The 19,216-nt window shown below is 40.9% G+C and overlaps 1 protein-coding gene across 4 annotated transcripts in view; it reads left to right on the top strand.

Annotated features, from left to right (window-relative positions):
• cntnap5a (contactin associated protein family member 5a) overlaps window positions 1–19,216 on the top strand; it is a 117,907-nt gene that overhangs the window by 83,735 nt on the left and 14,956 nt on the right. For all 4 annotated transcript variants that reach the window (XM_037110710.1, XM_037110709.1, XM_037110712.1 and 1 more), the window contains 5 exons: window positions 1,871–2,041; window positions 2,993–3,211; window positions 7,292–7,531; window positions 10,065–10,292; window positions 15,983–16,116. In XM_037110710.1, the coding sequence (XP_036966605.1) occupies window positions 1,871–2,041; window positions 2,993–3,211; window positions 7,292–7,531; window positions 10,065–10,292; window positions 15,983–16,116 (992 nt within the window). The remainder of the gene's footprint in view (window positions 1–1,870; window positions 2,042–2,992; window positions 3,212–7,291; window positions 7,532–10,064; window positions 10,293–15,982; window positions 16,117–19,216) is intronic.

The following is a 19,216-nucleotide window of genomic DNA, read 5'->3' as shown; positions in this document are numbered from 1 at the left end:
AGGTGATCACCTCAGTTACCGTGCCAGATTTGGTTGCAGATGGGGGCCTTGATTCCCAGGCTTAGTGTTGATCAGACACAGAGTATTCTCAGATGATGTCTTTAGTCCTCGTGTGTTTAGCCAGGGATAGAGAGATAAACCTCATCTGTTCTGTTTCAAGGCAGACACCTGGCCGTGTGGACTATAACCTCTTAAAATCTGCCGGACCCCCCCCCAGCTGCCTGTCTTTATTAACTCATGTTGTTCAGCCAGGCAGGGGAGCCAAAATAAGAGGAAACTCATTTGGGGGGAGGGGGGGCTTGCTGGACAGCAGCACTGGAACATGAAAGAGACGGTAGATATTTACTGCTTCATGTCCCAGAGCGAGCTGTGGACACAGAGCAGGGAATATTTAGTAACTCATCTGCAGTCAAATATAGTTCAAAACCCCCTGTTTTATTTGAAATCCATTTGGAGATACCAACACTTTCTCTCTAAGCCATCAAATGATGGCATCGAGAATACTTTGAGAAAGTGACTACTGAACAGTCTCTACTAGGGATGTCACAGTTGAAACTTAAAACAAAAAATAGATTGAAGTGTCTTTCAATTCCGATCATCAAATACAAAAGCAGGATCGGCAGAACCTCCCTCCTGCATGCCAACTTGCAGGCTTCATTCAGTCTGAGGGAAAAGGCACTCAGCTCACTGTAGCCTGCAGCTACACTTCCAGACATTTCCTGTGTGCACGGAGATGATCAGCCGACTGCTACAAAGGTTACCCTGAGAGTGTCACAGATGTTGGGTACATCTCCTGTTTTTCAGAGATCCTTTATTGATTTATTTAAGAAGAGGGTTTACTTGTGGGGGGAAGAACTGAACTGAAGAGAAATGAAAACATTTCCAGAGATCGCTCAGTGATATGTTTGGGAAGACGGTTTACTCAAACTGTCTTTTGTTGCTCATTGTTGAATTACAAAAGGGTGAATATTATTTGAACTTGTCGAATCCAAACCTGCAAGGAGCCACCAGGATAAGTTCAAGATGTTGTTACAACATAAAATACACATTTGCAGCTCATTTAAGTAAAAGATGCATTGCAGCTGTACTTAAATGACTATCTTTGGTTGCTCCTTACATTCTCATCACTTTGAAACATCAGTATTGCTGATTTCACAGCACAGCTATATGAGCCACAAGAGAATATGTCACTCTTGATGACTGATGACAGAAAACAGAGCACCAACATGTCGATTCGCATGGGACTGTCATCTCATGACCTCTGTTTGGTGAAACTTTGGTGGATAACATGCGGTGGAATATTTATTTAAGAAACTTTGGACATTTCATATTTGCACAGATAGCAGTCGTCTTCTGCAGTTATTACAAATAACTAGGGGTCCTCAGGTAATACTAGTCCCGTGAGAATAGGGCTTATGACAGCACCGAATATCTTCAGGTTCTCGATGATGAAAATGATTGTCAGTTAGCTGCAGCCCTACAGGGCTGGTTGTCTGTTCAAATACTAAAAATGCTCAAAACTTTAAAAACTATGATTAATATAAATGTTTTCCTGTCAATGGACCTCTTGTGGTGAATAGCGGCTGCGCTTGAAAAAGAAAATACAGCAATGTTATTATACCATTGCAGAAGCTCCCAGGAAGGAGGTTGAGATTGATTGACTTTCGGGTGTGAATTTTGATACCAGATACCACAGTTTGCTTCCTGTTTCTTCCCAGAAGTCAACACTTGAAGCACTGGTGGCAGATCACATGTCATGCTTCATTAAATTCCTCCACTCTCGTATTTCGCTGCTTTGTTTTTTTTGTTGTTGTTGATAAAATGCAAGCAAGGTACAGCAAACAAGGATTCATCTGTCTTTTCCTTTCAGAGTCTATATGGAACGCAGCGTCTTTCTACCAGGAGTCGTCCTACCTCTACTTCCCCACCCTGCAGGCAGAGCTCGCCTCTGACATCTCCTTCTACTTCAAGACTAGTGCTCCTTCAGGAGTGTTCCTGGAGAACCTGGGCCTCAAGGACTTCATCAGAGTGGAGCTCAGCTGTGAGTAAACATTCAGACCGTAATAAAAGACGTGCAGCATGAACGAAAGTACATGACAAGGACATGAACGCAGTCTGTGAAAAAGCACAGCTACACATAACAACACTCAGGAAAAGCTGTCAGCGTTTAATTTTTTTTTTTTTCCCTTAGATGGAAATGTTAGCTGTTGACAGTTTAATTTCCCCAAGAAGCAGACTGTCAGGTCTGCCCAGCATGATGTAATCCTAATGACACAGTCAACTCCAGTGTCATGTTGTCACAGGAGACGTTTAAAGCATTTCCTAACAACTGCCGAAGCTGAAATCCTTATTGAATACACCAGATGGATACAGCAGTGAGGATGCCTCATTACCTCGCAGATTTACCTTAACAATCAGGAAACATAAGATAAAATGCAAAAAAAAAAATCAAATATATTTACGCAAAGGATTGACTTGTTTACATGAGCACCATTAGCGGAATACACAGAAGACCTAAGGTATTTAGGATTGCAAGAAAATTGCAGCAACGTGTGCTCGTACTTCAAACGGCATATTTAATAAGCACAGAGTACACATGTAGTCCTCAGAGAGCGAGCTGAAGTAGCAGTGGATTAGTTTATTTATTCGAGGTGTTAAAAAGGTGTTGGAACTGTTGATTACAGTGTATTTTGTTCACAAATGCGAGGGAGGAGCTCTCAGGATACTTGGAGCCATTATGTATTGCCGCAGCATCAGAGACATTGTGAAATATTGACGAGCTGTCAGCTGAGCCCCCTCATAAATCTATTCAGGTCATCAAGTTTTCCCAGTAGCATTGTATCACATTGCATCAGAAAGGGAGGACAGAGGAGACATAAAACACATAATATCGCTTTCAGTCTGACCTGGCTGTGGTGTGTGTGTGTGTGTGTGTGTGTGTGTGTGTGTGTGTGTGTGTGTGTGTGTGTGTGATTCCCCACTGGCCTCCCAGCTCCCTCAGTGGTGACTTTCTCCTTTGATGTGGGAAACGGTCCGGTGGTCCTGTCCGTGAAGTCCCACCTCCCTCTGAATGACAGACAGTGGCACTACGTGAGGGCAGAGCGCAACGTGAAGGAGGCCTCCCTGCAGGTCGACCAGCTTCCCCTCCGCTTCCTGGAGGCTCCGGCTGATGGACACCCCCGTTTACGGCTCAGCAGCCAGCTGTTTGTGGGTAGGTGTGCCATCAGTCTACACAGCCACTTGAGACAGGAATTATTTAAACCTGAATCTGTCATTTTTTGGGGGGATGGGGGGGGCAGCAAGCTGTGAGCGCAAAATTTACATACAGATAACAATCAGTCGCCATCTTACACATCTTGACACATAGTAACATGAGCGTCAGTGCTGCACAATTAATCAAAATACTATTCAAATCACAATGTTGCCAAGTGCACCATTCAAATAACATAAGCTGGAGTTCTTTTTTTTAAATAAAATGTTTTGCAATTCAGCATTATAAGTACTGTGGTGCTGCAGAGGTGTCCCCGTCCTCGAGTTTTGTTCTCCACATGTAAGGAAACACGTCTCTTCACTTCATTTGACAGATTTCATGAAACTTATTCAAGTATCCCCACAGTACCACAGTGATTACCCTGAAATGTATTGAAAATACCCCAGTATATTTTTTGAGACAATACTTGTGCTGATTGTTGATAGTTGAATTGGTTAAAATTGCACTTTCATATACTGACCTGCAGAAGTTTGACAGAAAGTGGTTTGGAATTAAAAGAGGCATGATCAGAAGAAGTTAAACAGTCGGCGAATAACCAGTTGGAAGTTTCCTGGAAATGTTTCTCATGAAATGACCGCCTACTTATTAACTGCTGGTTGGAAAAATAGCAGAAAATTATTCTACCAATAATTGGTTCCAATAATGTTCGGTAAAATTTTATTATTATTATTAATATAAATTAGAACGACAGACACCTGATTATAATAGTTTTTCAGTGAAAATTGTCAAGCAAAAGTCTCTAGTTCTCACTAACCATGAATCGTTTTGCAAAATCTGTCAAAATTCACACAATGCGCTTTTTTCTTTTTCCTGCAGCACCAGTTAGCAATAATATTTATACTTGCTGTCGATGAAGTTGAGAGCTGTGAGAGGGAAACAGGACTGTAAACTGGCATGGCGTTAAAAAACAAAACAAAAGCAATGAGCGCACACCACAGCTAACATGAACTGCAGAGTGGGGTGTGACGTCCATATGGGTTTACATGGAGGAGTGATATGTCTCAGATTACATTCTGTCACTTCTCCCCTCTGTGTTACCCCACAGAAATGAGAGGGGACCAAAACTGTAACATTCTGTACAGTTTTAACCAAAAACAATGAGCTCACAGGAGAGCTAAAAGGAGGTGCAGAGTCAGGTGTGGCATCTCGGTGGGTTTACACGGAGGAGTGATATGTTTCAGATTGCACACTGGCTTAGTCAGTCAAATCAAGACTTCTTGAGGATTTGTAGTACGAATGTTTCCCATTTGTGTTTTCATCTTAATACTGCCAGGACAAAGATGCAAGATTTGTCTAACAGGGACTGCAGAATTCGTATTCTAGCTCTGGCTGAACTGAAAAGTTCATTTCTGCACACAGACAGCGCTGTGGAGTGTGTCTTGCATCTCTTGCGATGAAGTCGCAATACAAAGGTCTCTCTTCACAGACAGAATGGAGAGAAGTAATTACAGCTAACAATAACACTTTAAACGTACGTTTGTCCTCAGAGTATTGTGCTAATATAGGCTTGGAAAAAATACAAACCTGTGTGAAGAACAAATGTATTTTATTATTTTTTCATTATTGCTGTGGCTCAGAAGCATGGCTGCTCTCTTTTTCCTCTTTCCCCCCTCTGACATTTTAATGTCTCCTTAATAATACACCATCCCTCTGGAGGGGACAGAGACGCCATTAAAAAAGTGTGTTTCTTTCGTGTGTTCTCACTTTTAGGCCTTAGTTCATGCACTTAATGGATCATTTACTTTAAGAAATAATTTATCAGAGGAGCAACATGACAAATGGAAGCAATAATCCTCCGTGGAGCGCAGCAGAACTTAACGTTAGATGAAGATTTAATTGTTTCCTAAGAAGCTGCCGAGGTGTCACTTCATCAAAGCTTAAATGTTTGAAAGTTTTAATGAAAGAAACAAAGTTAATATGGATGTGATCATGTCAGTTTTAGGGGGCTTTCTCTGGCATTTTCAAACTGATGACCGGATTGGAACAGTAGATAATAAAAGTGACTTTTAATTACACTCAAATTAAATAAGAATTGAATTGATGTTTCAAAACAAAAATGTTTCATCGCCAAAGCACACACTTCACAAATGAAACTGGTTAGCAAAATGACATCATGTCTAGATATATGGAGGCATATGTAGAACTTCGAGGGGGTCGTCCACTCATTGGACGGCCTGTGGTTCGAAGCTACCTGATGGCTTCTCCACTGGAGGTGGTATCGCTGGCTGAGCACAGATAATTATGTGGTGCGCTTTGACCAGGAAGAACAGTAACAATGTATTATAACCAACATTGATAAATTATAGATGTATATATGTAATTGAACTACAGTTAATATTAACTTTTAACCAAGGGTTAGGGTAAATAAACTATTAAAAAAGCATTTCATTGTCTGTTAACAGTGAAATAACTAACGTTTAATTGACTTTAATTAATGATGGTTATTATATGGTGGTGTGAGTGGTCGGTAGAGCAGAAAAATGCCATAGATGCAAGTCCATTAACCATGTGAGATTTCCTGTATTAGTATTATGGAAAACCAACCTTGATATAAGCAGACCGGTTCAACAGTAACATGGTTTAGTTCTGCCACAGTTTTATCCAAGACGCCGAACACTTCCTGAAATAGAGTGCTGTTTGACAGAAGGCAACTGTTGTTGTCCTGGAATATTGAAGGCCACTGCACTTAAATGCTGAATTTCTCACTTACTCCACACTGGTTTTACTGTGAAAATGTTTAAAATATACAGTGGCTCCACAGCCTGTTATGTAACGCAGTATTTATTATTCATTCACAGGCTCCTTCCATCTTCTTTTATAAATGTTACTAAACGGTGACAGATAAACGCTATTCTTCAAAAAGAAACAGACAACCAGTCAGTGTCAGCAGCGTGGCTGCTGCTATCAGCCTGGCTACTGTCCAAAGAAAAACAACTGTAATAATCCCAATTTGACTTGGAAAGGCAAAGTAAAACACAGACAGTTGTATTAATGCGTAGGTTTTGTTACTTATGGTTGTATGGAAAGACTGCTGAACTGTCTCAAGTCCCGCTGCTAAAAGGAAATAACAGCGGAGCGCTCCGTTCACTCTTGTTTCACCCTCTCCCCCTCTCTTTTACTTTTACAGTGTAGAGTTCACCAGTTATTGCAGTTGTTCCACCGCTTCCTGCAGATAGTGACCAGGGAAAACAATGCCCTTCCAGTTTTGGTTGCACAATGACAGATGTGCTTCCTTTGCGGATGTAATTCGATCTTTGTTCTGCTTGAAAAAGAAAAGAACAAAATGCCGGTGACAGGCCGAATAGCATATTGAAAGCCAGGTTTAGAACCAGTCTGTGCACGCGTGGTGTCGCTTTTTCTACAGCCATTGTGCTGCACAGTCAGTATTTTACTTAAGAATAAGTTAAAGAAAAAAAACGTGCTCATTGCCACCTAGAGTAACATGAATTATATTTTAATATGCCAAGTCTCAGTTTAATATGCTGTAATTACACTAGAGGCCTTTGTTCTGATAGTGAACCTGAACAGGTATCCAGCCTGCAAAACAGTAGGATGAATTCAGTTCTGTGGTTGAAGACATGTTTAGCTTCTTTTTAGACATTTTAACATGTACAACACTGTAAGAATTAAGCGCCCTGAAGCTGGCAGCAGGTTTTTTTTTTATTCCTCTCAGTGAAATTACAGAGCAATTATAGAGTGTGATATTTGTTTTTTATTTAAAGTCTCCCACCTCACTGTATCACAAATTAGCAGTTGCCAACACGTCACAGATGTTTGTTTTCTACATGTTAATTTCCCGGAAACGTGTCCAGTCCATTACATGGTTTACGTGGTCGTTTTGAGGCTTGACATGCGTACGTGTCGACAAAGTCGGCCTGGATTCACACTGGAATGGAGCAAATGCTCAATGTCGTAAATTCTCATCAGCCTTAAAGGGAATCATGCTAATAAAGTCATCAGGGAGGCTTCTTTGCGCAGCCTGCGAGCATTAGTCGTGACTAACGGCCGTCCTCGTCTCAGGGGGCACAGCGTCCCAGCAGAGAGGCTTCCTGGGCTGCATCAGGACTCTGACCATCAACGGCGTGAGCTTTGACCTGGAGGAGAGGGCGAGGATGACGCCGGGGGTGAGCTCCGGCTGCCCCGGCTACTGCAGCGGCTCCAGCAGCCTCTGCCACAACAGAGGGAGGTGCATCGAGAAGAGCAACGGCTACGTGTGCGACTGCTCCCAATCGGCATACGGAGGAACCACCTGTAACCAAGGTGAGTGCTGATCACCGAGAAAAGCTTAATGACACTTAATGCAATTCTTTTAGTAGATTAATGTTGATTAGGACAAACAAATAATCAATCAAGCCAAGGTTATTCCATTACGGCGCTTCAATGAAAATGCGAGTAATGCAAGAGGCAATTAATACTTGTCCTGACTCCAGACTCCAAGAACATTTAAAATGCATTAGAGCGAATTATCTCCTGCTATATGGGAGGACGGGAGCAGCACACAGGCGCAAGTGAAGCACACCAGCGCCCAGCACAGATAGACGAGCAGGAGGCTGAGCAAACAGATCATACAGACATGGTGGAGAGTTTGAAGACAAGAGATTAAATTAAAGTCTGGCTGCAACTGTGGCTACCAACTCTGTAGAGTTACTCTTTACACAGTTCCCTCTTGCTCACTCTGTCCAGTACGAACCATGCCAGGATACAGCTAATCCCACTGCTGTGCACAATTTTTCTGGATCAAAACAACTTGAATCTTAGCACACATTCAGTTGTATTATTGTGGGAAAGAGCCGACATGTGACTTACTGTATGTCACCTGAAGGGCTACAGACTGTCCTTTTGATCCACGTCTCTCTGACAGTTCGACTCCATGGACCTCAGGACTGATATGCAGTTTTTAGATAATTAATAGTGGGACGGTAGATTTTCAAAACTCTGTGTTGTTGAAGTTTTGACCTAATGAAAGTGCTTAACATTATAATCCCAACCCAGTGTCAAGGCAGTTCGGGAAAATGTGACAAAAATCTGAAGGAATCATGTACGTTTGAAGAACACAAGTTCAGAAATGAAAAATGTGAGCAGCTTTGTGCCTCCTGATGGTTAGGTCATACACATGAACTACGAACATGACACGACACAGTCTGTAGAATGTCAGTAGTCTTCAAATGTAAACGTATCAGTGGTTTGCAAAAGCATTGTAGCTTCTGTAGGCACTGTCATCATTTGAGTTGACTTACTGACTGCAATAAAGTTATCCCTCCCTCTTGTGTATTCACTGTTACTAACCACACACTCAGTAACAGTGAATACTGATGGAATATAGAGTTGTTTAACCCTTAAGTTAATAAAAATGTATCACTGACAGCTGTTAGAACTACCAATATTCCATCCCTGTGACTGGGCTGAAACCTGACCACAGACTGGATGTGAACCCTGGATTCTGTGTTTTTACTGTCCTGGACTATGTACACCTGCCGTCCAGCCCACCCTCCTTCCTCCTGCATCTGTGCGGTTCATAATTGTTTCTCAGTCAAAGAAACGTGACACCAGCACAAAAAAAGATAGTCATGCTGAGAGCACAGATGTAATTAAAAACTAGTATCCATGCACACAACTCCTATATTTATATTTTGTGACAATTTCACAAGCTGCTTGGATGGTAAAAATCCAGAGTGTTAATAAAGCCATGAACACCGCGGCTGCAAAGCAAACTGTCAGTGTTTTTTTGCTGGTGTTTAGTCAGTGAATCTATTGGTACTTTGTGAAAGCGGGCGCCCGAGGTGCTGAGCAGCAGTAGCCTAAAGATAACCTGCTACAGTGCAGAGACTGCTCCACTACTGAGGCGCTCTCATTATGAATGCGTTATTGTGGCAATGTGGAACAAGACGGTGATGCAATGCAATAGTGCCTCGGTACATTTGCATGTTGTGGCTCCCATCCGCCCCCCCTTATATTTGACTCTCTCACGCATAAAACACAGAGGAGACAATAGCCTGCTCGTTAGGGGGGTTCAACTCCCGGCACCTGTTGAGGTAACAGTGTCTGAGTGGCATTGATCGACAACAACCCGCTGCTTCAGCTGCTTTGTTCTCAGCATTATATCTGTGTCATCGTATCCTCGTGGAGATGAATTTCCAGCTTTGAGTGAAGTTTAATAACGTGATCTGATGTTCCGTAATAGTGTGCGCGCATGATAAGCTAGCCAGCCATCCATTTCATACCCCTCCGTCGGATGCGAGTCACAGACAGACAGCAGCGAGCGAGCTTTTGTTTCCTCGCATTTTACCTTTAAGACAACATTTTATCCCCGCGTCGGAGCCTTTATAGTGGTTTCCCTGGTGAATGGGAGGCCTCAAAGTCAGGGAACACAAGTTGGCTGTTTGCACAAAACATCACAGAGTACCTGAAATGTTGAGACGTGCCTTGCTGCGTGAGTTGGACTCGTACGTGTATATCTGGTTATTTTTAGACGTACAGTAAATCCACCGGCTCAGAGCGTTTGTGCGTATACACCCCACTACGTGTCTGTGGATAGATATTGCTTCTGGACAGATTTCAATCAAAACCATGACTTCCCTCTGGCCGTACCCAGTGGGCAAACCATATTTTTTAGCTCAGTTTTAATAAGGGTCTGTTGATTTTGTCCTGCTTTCATATTTTCAGATATAATGAGCGCTGCAGCCTCTGGAGGCCCTGAGCTGTGTTTTTAGTCTTTTAATCTTGTTTCAAAAAGTGTTGTAACACAGCTGCCTGCGCTGAAACCATCTTTTTATCCGTGTCCCTGTGTGTGCAGAGGTGTCAGTGTCCTTCGACATGGAGTCCTCAGTGACCTACACTTTCCAGGAGCCCTTCTCAGTGATGCAGAACAGGAGCTCACAGGCCTCCAGTGTGTCCACAGAAAGCAGCAGCAGGGCCAGAGAGGACATAGCCTTCAGCTTCGTCACCTCCCAGAGGCCCGCCATGCTGCTGACTGTCAGCACCTTCAGCCAGCAGTACATCGCTGTCATCCTGGCCAAGAACGGTACGTACAGGTTTGACATTAATACAAAAAGACCCGCTACGCAGTCAAAACTACGGCTCTGCAATGTATGCATATTACGTTGTTACTGTAATATGAGACAATATATCATCTTGGACTTTGGATATTGTTATATCATGAAATGGCATAAGGGTTGTCTATTCCATCTTTCTAAATATTATTTTGTGAAAGTGCCAATAGTCATCCCTCCAGTATTGTATATTTTGCACACATATTTTACACACATTGGATATTTGTTCTAAAATATTGGGATATTTGATTTTCTCTTCAGGTCCTAGCACTTAAGAAGCATTTCTGAGGAGATCAAGATATATAGTTTGTGTTACAATATAGCTAAAAACCACCAAAAAATTAAAATTCACTCATTGTTCTTTCGGCTCCATGCTGATGGAAAGTCAAGAGTGTTGGGTAGTCTACAAAACATTTCTGGAGCTTCACAGCAAAACAGAGTTGCAGCTTTCTCCGAGACAACTGAAGTGGCTGGGGCCATCTAATCAGATCCTAGATCTGTTGAGCTTTAATTATGGAACAGCAGATATGGGTGGTTTTAAACTGAGAGTGATACAGGGCTTTTGAATTTGTTTCAGGATTGATTGAATTTAAGGGGACTGTTGGTCATTGCGGCGCTATGCACTCTGCTGAGTGCCATTCTTGCTATATGTTGTTATTTTCATAGGAAATCACTGCATCCCTATTATACAGCTGTCTGTCCATGGACATCTGAAACCATTTAGAATGCTGTCAGATTAAATACTGCACGGTTTACATCATCGTTACAGCAAAAATGTGGATGGAGACAGGCCCATTCCATTTCCATACTCATGGACACACACACTTTGAGGTGTGTTCCCCGTAAGTCCAGGAGGGTTTAGGACTGTCCAACTGTCAAATCGTCAAGTGCATGAGGGGCTCTCTGGCAGGCGTTTCGAGTGCCCCTTTCCGTTACTCCACAGTCCTGTAGACCTTCCCTTTGGGAATTACCCTTAGATAATTGTGCTGTAATGTTGAACACAAGGTTACTGTGGGTTATCGGGGGAAGCCAGAAAAAAAATCACAAAAAACAAGGATAATCCAGATGATGGCACTCTTTGTTATCTGACTGATGTAATTATTCTATATGCAAACTTTATTTTTCAATTCCCTAACAAATTAAATTGCTGCCCAATATCTCACCCCTTATCTTCAAAACTGAACCTCCATTGAAATCATTCAGTTTATTAAACAAAAAAAAGTCATTTGAATTTTGAAAATTATGGCTCTTTTTCCCTGAAAAATGTTTGTGTACTTCTGTTTCTATTTTGATGTAATTTCTCATTTATGCATTGAACTTTCTTCAAATGACACACATATATATGTGTGTCATTTGAATTTGATTCTATTTTTTCCATCGAAACATTCACATGAAACAAGATCAGCCCGATTTTGTTTTATGTGAATGTTTCTGTTATCATTTGATTCATTAAACATAATGTTTTAAAGTAAACTAGTAGGAAAGCAAGAAAGTTTTCATGTTACCGTCTAATGCTGTTTTGACATAAAGGAGAAAATGTATTATTTAGCAATTACCACTATGTAAGGCAAGAGCCTGGAAGACATTTCAATCAGGCAGTCGGTCCCTTAAGTGCATTGGCCGTGAAGAAAAAGTACAAAACTAAAATGTCCTAAAACCCACAAGGTAACATGATATGTCACAAAGTGCTGTCCCATTCCTATGTCTACCATTTTTGGCCCTTGCAGCCTCTCAAACTCGAGCACTTACCAGGTGACACCAGCTTGACTTCGAGGGTTCAGCCCTTAAGGCCCTAAAGGGGACATTTGTATTGGGTCCCACTGTTTGACATATGAAACCCCCAGTGTTGGCCTCGGGTCTACAGCCTTCCGTTGAGATGACATTGATGTGATTCAGCATGATGACTGTGAGGTCAAAATGTAGCTTTTAAAGCTCTTTTCAGGTACAGGGGGTAGATACGCCCACGCTTACATGGTCAGTTATTCAGAATCTTTGGGACCCAGTATTTGTTAGATCGTGTTTAAAACACTGAAGGCAAACAAGGCTATAATTTGAATAGCTTTCCCCAGTTTATTAATTTTATTGAGACAATTATTATTTGTATTTGATGTTACATTTGCAAATGAGGGTTTATCTAGTTAAAAATGCACTATTTTGCACATTTTTCCAGTACAGAAGGTTCCAGGTTCAAAGCTCTTGTTTCATTTTGCTGTTGATATATTACAGCCTTTGTTTCTGCTTCTATTATTTTACAGATAGAATTTTAGATAGCTGTTATTAACACTCCATAAATCAGAAAATACTGTCAACAACTATAAAAAATGTAATTTTGTCCTTGTTTTTAGAAATGAAATGCTGTGTAAATCACTCCATGAATGATGTTTGAACAAGTCTTGTGATTAATGGTTAATAAATACTGTGTATTTCATCTATAAACATCATTTGATGACCATTTTAAAGTTGCAATGGTAGACATTAAATATTTACAATTCCTGATAAATAATAAAATAACTATTAAGTAAAATTGAATTAATTATAAATGTACCATTTATTAATGGTGTTTTTTTGTAAGATGTTCCTGACAACATCCTTTACAGAAAAGTTGTGTAAAGATCCATGCATTTTTACACAAACTAACATCATCGTGAAACGTTCCCACTTTTTTTTTAACGGAAGAGTTTTGACATTTTAGTAACAGAAAACTGAATATTGGATAAAGCCACTTGCAAAAATTGTTGTCTCATTTTGTCAACTTAATGGACTCAGAGATTCTTACTCGGGGAATTTGGGATATGTCTATATATCACTCCTTGAAGCAGAAAAACAGTCATAAGAAATCTGTTTTATTTTTATGAATAAAATATCATATAAATTTGGCTATGAATGATGTATGAACAAATCCTCTCTAATAACCTCCAATGAGATTAGAATGTTTAGTTAAAAAGCTTAGTGTATGTCAGCACCACTGATGTGGAGATTTCTGAGAAATGCAGAAAATAATAATAATTAATTGTACAGAAATCTACAAAATAAGTGACTATGGTACATTTTTAAGGAAAATGTATCATTATGAAACTCCCTTAGACAAATACCAATTTGAAAGAAAATAATTCTATATTGCAAATTTTCTGATATTTTATATTTAAGTATGCAATGCAATGTTTCACTGAGTTTAAAGAAAACATGTTCTGGCTACATTATAGCCCAAAATCCCAATGTTGACTGCATTTTTTGTAAAGATGCATGGATTAATTTCACAGCACCAGGTTCACGTGCGACAAGGCATTAAGCAACATTTTGTAGAAATTGTCATTTTGTGCAATTTGACCCAATTTGACACCACTGTGGTAAATACAACTCCCAGGTGTGTAACAGATCGTCAGACATAACGCAGGTGCTGACTACAAACAAAACTCATTACGTCGTAACAATGTTATATGTTGAAAATGTGCATGTTAAAGTACACATGTATGTATGTCACAATGTGATCCTGCCCTCTGACTGAAGTCCATGCTGACACACCCTCCTTCCCTTCCCTCACGATTTTCACGGGGGGATTCCAGCTTTTCATCGCCCTCTCCCACTTTCCTCCTGTGGTCACTATTCTCCCTGTATTTCTCGCGTCTGTTTGTGACATTTTCACACCATCGCACCTTCTTTTCCCCCCCTATTAGCGATCACAACCACTTTCCGGCACTTCACAGTTTGCTGGATTGGTGCACCTTGTCCTCCTGACTGAGACACAGAGAAGTGGTGAACAGACGGGGGTTAGGGTTAAGCTCACATTCTGAACTCGTCTGAAGTATGTGTCATCAGTGCAGTTTGCTTCACTTTATGTTAAAAAAATAATAATAATAATAATGATAATAATATCCACACTGACTAATCATAAACCAACCCAGACTTAAGTCACTGGAAGGTAATCCACTTAAAGATGATGGACAGTTTGGGCGTCTGTCATTTTGAATCATCAGCACTATACGTGATAAAAGCTAAATATGTGTGTGTTTAACCTGTATGGTGGAAAAAGAAATGGTGGGCTTGATCGTTATTAGTCACGGCTTCAGGTGGATCTCATGTGTCTCAAATAATGACGAACGGGTGGAGACAGACGGCGCAGTGCGTGGGATAGAGGAGAGCGGCACGGGGTTCTCAGTTTTACCCTCATTTCAGAATCTGGTTATCAGGACAAATCCTGAGCTCACCGGCTGACACAGACGTGTAACCATGCCAACCAAATGATCTTGCATAATTACACAGGGCGACTGCTTCCTTGACAATGGGCCGGTGTACTTTACGTTCACACCACGAACGAGATGCACCAGGGTTCATGTGGAAGCAGACAGAGATCGTCCCTCTTTAGGCAAATAGAAATGGAGCCCATCTGAATAGAAATGATTCAATTACAAACCCACAGCAACTCCGGTTACCATCGAGGGTTATTTTTAATCTCTAGCAGGGAACCGAGTGCAAAATGTGCCGCTCACATTAACACCTAACGCTCAGAAGACCTCGGGATTGAATTTATGTGAAATCTCTCGTTTATTTGTGCGTTGAAAGGTTCTCAGGGAAACGGGCCTGAAACTGATCTGACAGTGAGCAGGCAACTAATGTCTATCGCACGGCTGCCAGAATTGATAAAAAACCACCCCCACAACTTTATGATAACTGACTATAGGCTGATGAACTGATTTAACCTCAGTGGTTCCTCTGTATCTTTGAAAAATCTCTGTTTTCAGTTAAATTCAAAACACTGAAAAGCTCTTAGACAGTTATTTCTCAACAAAATAATTTAATGAATATGTCACTTCAATTAATTTCTGATTAAAAAAAATATATCAAAAACAAAGAAGACATTTCACTTTTGGTATTTTTAGAGGAAGGTCCTCACATCTGTAACCCTTTCTTACATTTTATTTCTTGCCGTCGGTGCCTGAGCATTTTCATCTTCTGACACAAGAAAAGGCCTCAAAGCTTTGAGCTGACAGCCTTTAAGCTCCATCCAAACTTGAGTATCATGCTGAGTGACACCAGTGTGCAGTTGGTAGTCAGAGTCAGTATCCACGTGCACTCTTTTTTGCGTTGAATCAGAGGGCCCGTGTTCCTCAGGTCCCTGTAAACAGTGAAGGGCAGAGGAGGCACTTCATCCACGGCGACCTCCATCTATAGGAGCACTCTCAGGGTTTGAAATGAATCACAACACAAAGCCCTTCACCTACAGATGGGGAATTGTAATATTGACCCAGCTCCACTTGACAATGCATATCTTTCTGACTCTATGATCTGGCAGCGATTGTGTGTGTGGGAGGAACACTGAGCACATATTGACTTATTCAGTGTGGGAGCGAAGAGCTTGGAGATAGAGATCTAAAAAGGCAATAGAAGAAGTTTAGATTTAGCGCTCTATTTATAAGTAAGTAGCTGCTTCATTTCAGTAAAGAAGTCTCCTCTTTTCCAGTATTTGCAGTGTAAACATACTTGATGCCAAAGTAGAAAGTAAAGTGTTCGTGTCAGGGGGGCTCAGCCTTGAGCCTGTGGGTTTAGAATTTGCATTGAGCACAAAAGCATATCAATCGTCACAGCCATCAAGTGCTCAGATGGGGATTTCTACAGGGGTCTGTTCAAAGACAGAGCTTCATGTCTTCTCATGCTTTGTGTCCAGGGAGTCTGCAGATCTGGTATCACCTTCAGACGGACAGGAGTCCAGATGTGTTCAGCCCCGCCCTCAATAACCTGGCAGACGGACGACTCCATCGTATCAGAATCCACCGGGTGGGGAAAAACCTCTATGTACAGGTGAGCAGAGAGCCCCCACACGTCAGGTTGGGATTTTTTTTTCTTTTTTTCTTTCCGAAAATCTCTTGTGGTTCCCTACAATACGTTTTGCAGTTTCTCTCCTGTAGTTGTGAGACTCCTGGCTGCATTTGTGAATTGATTGTCCTTCATTCATAAATGTTTTATGGTTTAAACGGCAACTCAAATTTCATGATAAATCTGGTGTTCTTGATTCTTAAATCTTGAACTCCCTCTGATCCATAGAGTAGGTCTGCGCGGTATTATGATATGGTGTTATGTATTATGTATCAGAGCGTCGGTGGTTGTGACCACAGTGCGAGTGGGTGTACCCTCAGCTGTGGCTGGCACAGGAGCAGGTGTACATCCCTGCAGCTGGAGGGATAAGTAGTGGAGCTGGTTTACCTACACGCTCACTCTGGCTGTAGCCTTGATATGGTATTTTAGCTTTAACTGTGACTGTGCTTTGTGTGTGTGTGTGTGCGTGTGTGTGTGTGTGTGTGTGTTGAATTGACATGGTTGATGGCCAAGGGTTAAGCTTCTGTATTCCTGAACTCCCGTGGTTTATTGGAAACACATCTGTCATGTGTGATATGTGCATCACAGGCACAACATCCTGTGTGGCTTATCAATGCCTTTCTCGTTGAAATGAATTGTAAACTAGTGAAGAATTCAATATCTTGACTTTTTTTTTAATAAAATTCCATTTCAGGGGAATTAAATACAACGTCATGTTTCAAATATAAATCATGTTCCTTAACCATTAGTTATATAATTATTTTTCAATAAAGTATCCCATCATGAATGGAAATTAAGTACAATGTAACCAAGTAGAAAAAGCGACCATGACATTTAAAAATGGCAGAGCTTTTATTGTCATACCTAGCAGTTCCGTCTACTGCCATTTCATCATTTCATCCACTTCCATCAGATGCGGGCTCAACTTCCTTCACCTTGCATCATCATTTCCTTGTTACCTCTGCTCAAGTAATGATGGATGTGATTGGTTTTTACATTGTCTAAAACAGGCCCATCTCTTTTTTTAGAAGGATTTAAAAAAAAAACTAAAGAGCTGTGACTTTTACATTCCCTATGTCGACCTGTAAATGCACTTTTTTCCCTGCTTTGTTTATTAGTATTCAAAATTTAAAAAAATTAAAATGTATATATTAAAAAGAATATTTTTAAATCAATACCCTTTGTAATTTTAGAAGTAGGTTGTCAGTTAAATTCCCTCTGCTTAAACAGTTTTTAAACTGAAATAAACAGCACATGTGTTGAGTAACACGCGCAACTGTGGGCTCATTAGCCTACTAACCAAATGATCAAGGTGCCGGAATGAGGTTGTTAAAGCACTGCATTCATCCCATGGGCCGCCAGTCGAAAAGGTCTCGTGTTAAATTTTTGATTAATATAAACAGCTGACTCCACACACCACACGCCACACTGTCATGGCAACAGTGATCATGTGTTATCGAGCATGGTTCACACCAGCAACACCGACAATACATGAGGTTAGAGCTCACCAGTGGCTGTGGGGCTTTATTGACAGATAGAGGCAGCTAGCTTCAGCAATCTGACACCACATGCTTCTTGAAATGAAAATGGTGGTGAGTGGAACTGCTGGCTGCTGTAACAGGAGCTCTTCCCAATCGATGCAATGACATTTTTTTTAAAAGTTAAATACATTTAAGTTATGGGCAACAGTTGTATTAATTGAAATACAATTGTATGTTAAAAAGTAAATCTAAAAAACACTATGGAAATGGGATAAAACCCTATAATGTAATTCAACATGTATTAATCTTATTAGTGTCATGTCAGTAAGATACAAACACCACTGATTTTATGTTTAGAAACGTAAACCCTAGACTTTTTATAGAATTTGAAATTTCGAAAAACACAAAACATGGTAAGTGGTACATAAGTTAGTGGTAATCAGGCAGTGTTGCATTAAAATGTAAGCCCTATCAGAAGGAAATGAACCCACCTCTATCCATGTTGACTGATCACTGGGTAAGGATTGTCTGTTAGACCAGAGTGCATTCTGGATTAGATGCATTATAAAATGTCAAAAGCTGCAGAGGGTGTTATACAAGCAAGGGATGAACGTCGCACGATCGATTCACTCTCTGCGAAATGTTCTTTTTCTTACTGCATTGAGTGTGTCTTTTACCTCGCTCAATCTTATGAAACTTACTCAAAAAGAGAATGAAAATTGAAATTCAGAAAAAAAAAGAACTCAAAACGTTTTGTCTTTTACTTAATTGCACCCCCACTGATTATGGGAGGGCTCCAATCCCAGATTTCCATAAGGCGTTAAATTTTCTATAAAAATGCTATTAAAATATCACTCAGGCCATTTTATTACACTATTGGTCAAGTTACTACATTATTGGCTTTCATTATATTTTAAATCAAGTTAAGTGCAAATTGTGTGACATTTTCAGGAAACGGTGACATTATTAAGTGCTACAAGTAGTCACAGTAGAGCTATTGTAGCTATATTCACAGCATCTTAGATTCACCCATAAATGCAGCTGCAGCCGGAGCATCAACCATCTCCACTGCTCTAGCTTCACCCTGCATAGCGAGGCAGAGCAGCTGCAGCTGTGCTCACAGAAAGTGGCTGTATGCTGTCTGAGCTCGGCCTTTAAAGAGCAATAAATGCCTCATATAAAGAGTTACAGCGTCCCTCCTTTCTCTTGTATCTGCAAAGTGTTTTTTCTCCAAACTGGCAGTGTATTGTAAGTAGAGTGGACCAACACACTAACTGTTCCTTATTTCTCAGGGGGAATTCAAAAGAAATATTGTGGGGGAATGCAAAACCTCCTGCAAGGGAACGTGAAAGTACTTCGGGAAACAAATTCCCACTGTGATCCTTTGTGCTCCACAGAGCGGCGGACACATTAAGTCATGTGGGTATGCAGGAGGAAGCCGCAGTCTCAAATTATGCTGATATGCAACTGTTCTGCAGAATTGAGTTCATTTAGCAGCAGCGTTTAGTGCCGGTGCAGAAATGAATGTGTCAAATAAAGGCAGAGGTTTGTTTGCTTCTGTCCACATGGCTCCAAGTTCACAGTCTGTTCCATTATAGTGCAAC

The sequence above is a fragment of the Acanthopagrus latus genome, chromosome 9, assembly GCF_904848185.1.
Source record: "Acanthopagrus latus isolate v.2019 chromosome 9, fAcaLat1.1, whole genome shotgun sequence".
Classification (NCBI taxonomy): Eukaryota; Metazoa; Chordata; class Actinopteri; order Spariformes; family Sparidae; genus Acanthopagrus; species Acanthopagrus latus.
This window is presented reverse-complemented; position numbering and strand designations above follow the sequence as displayed.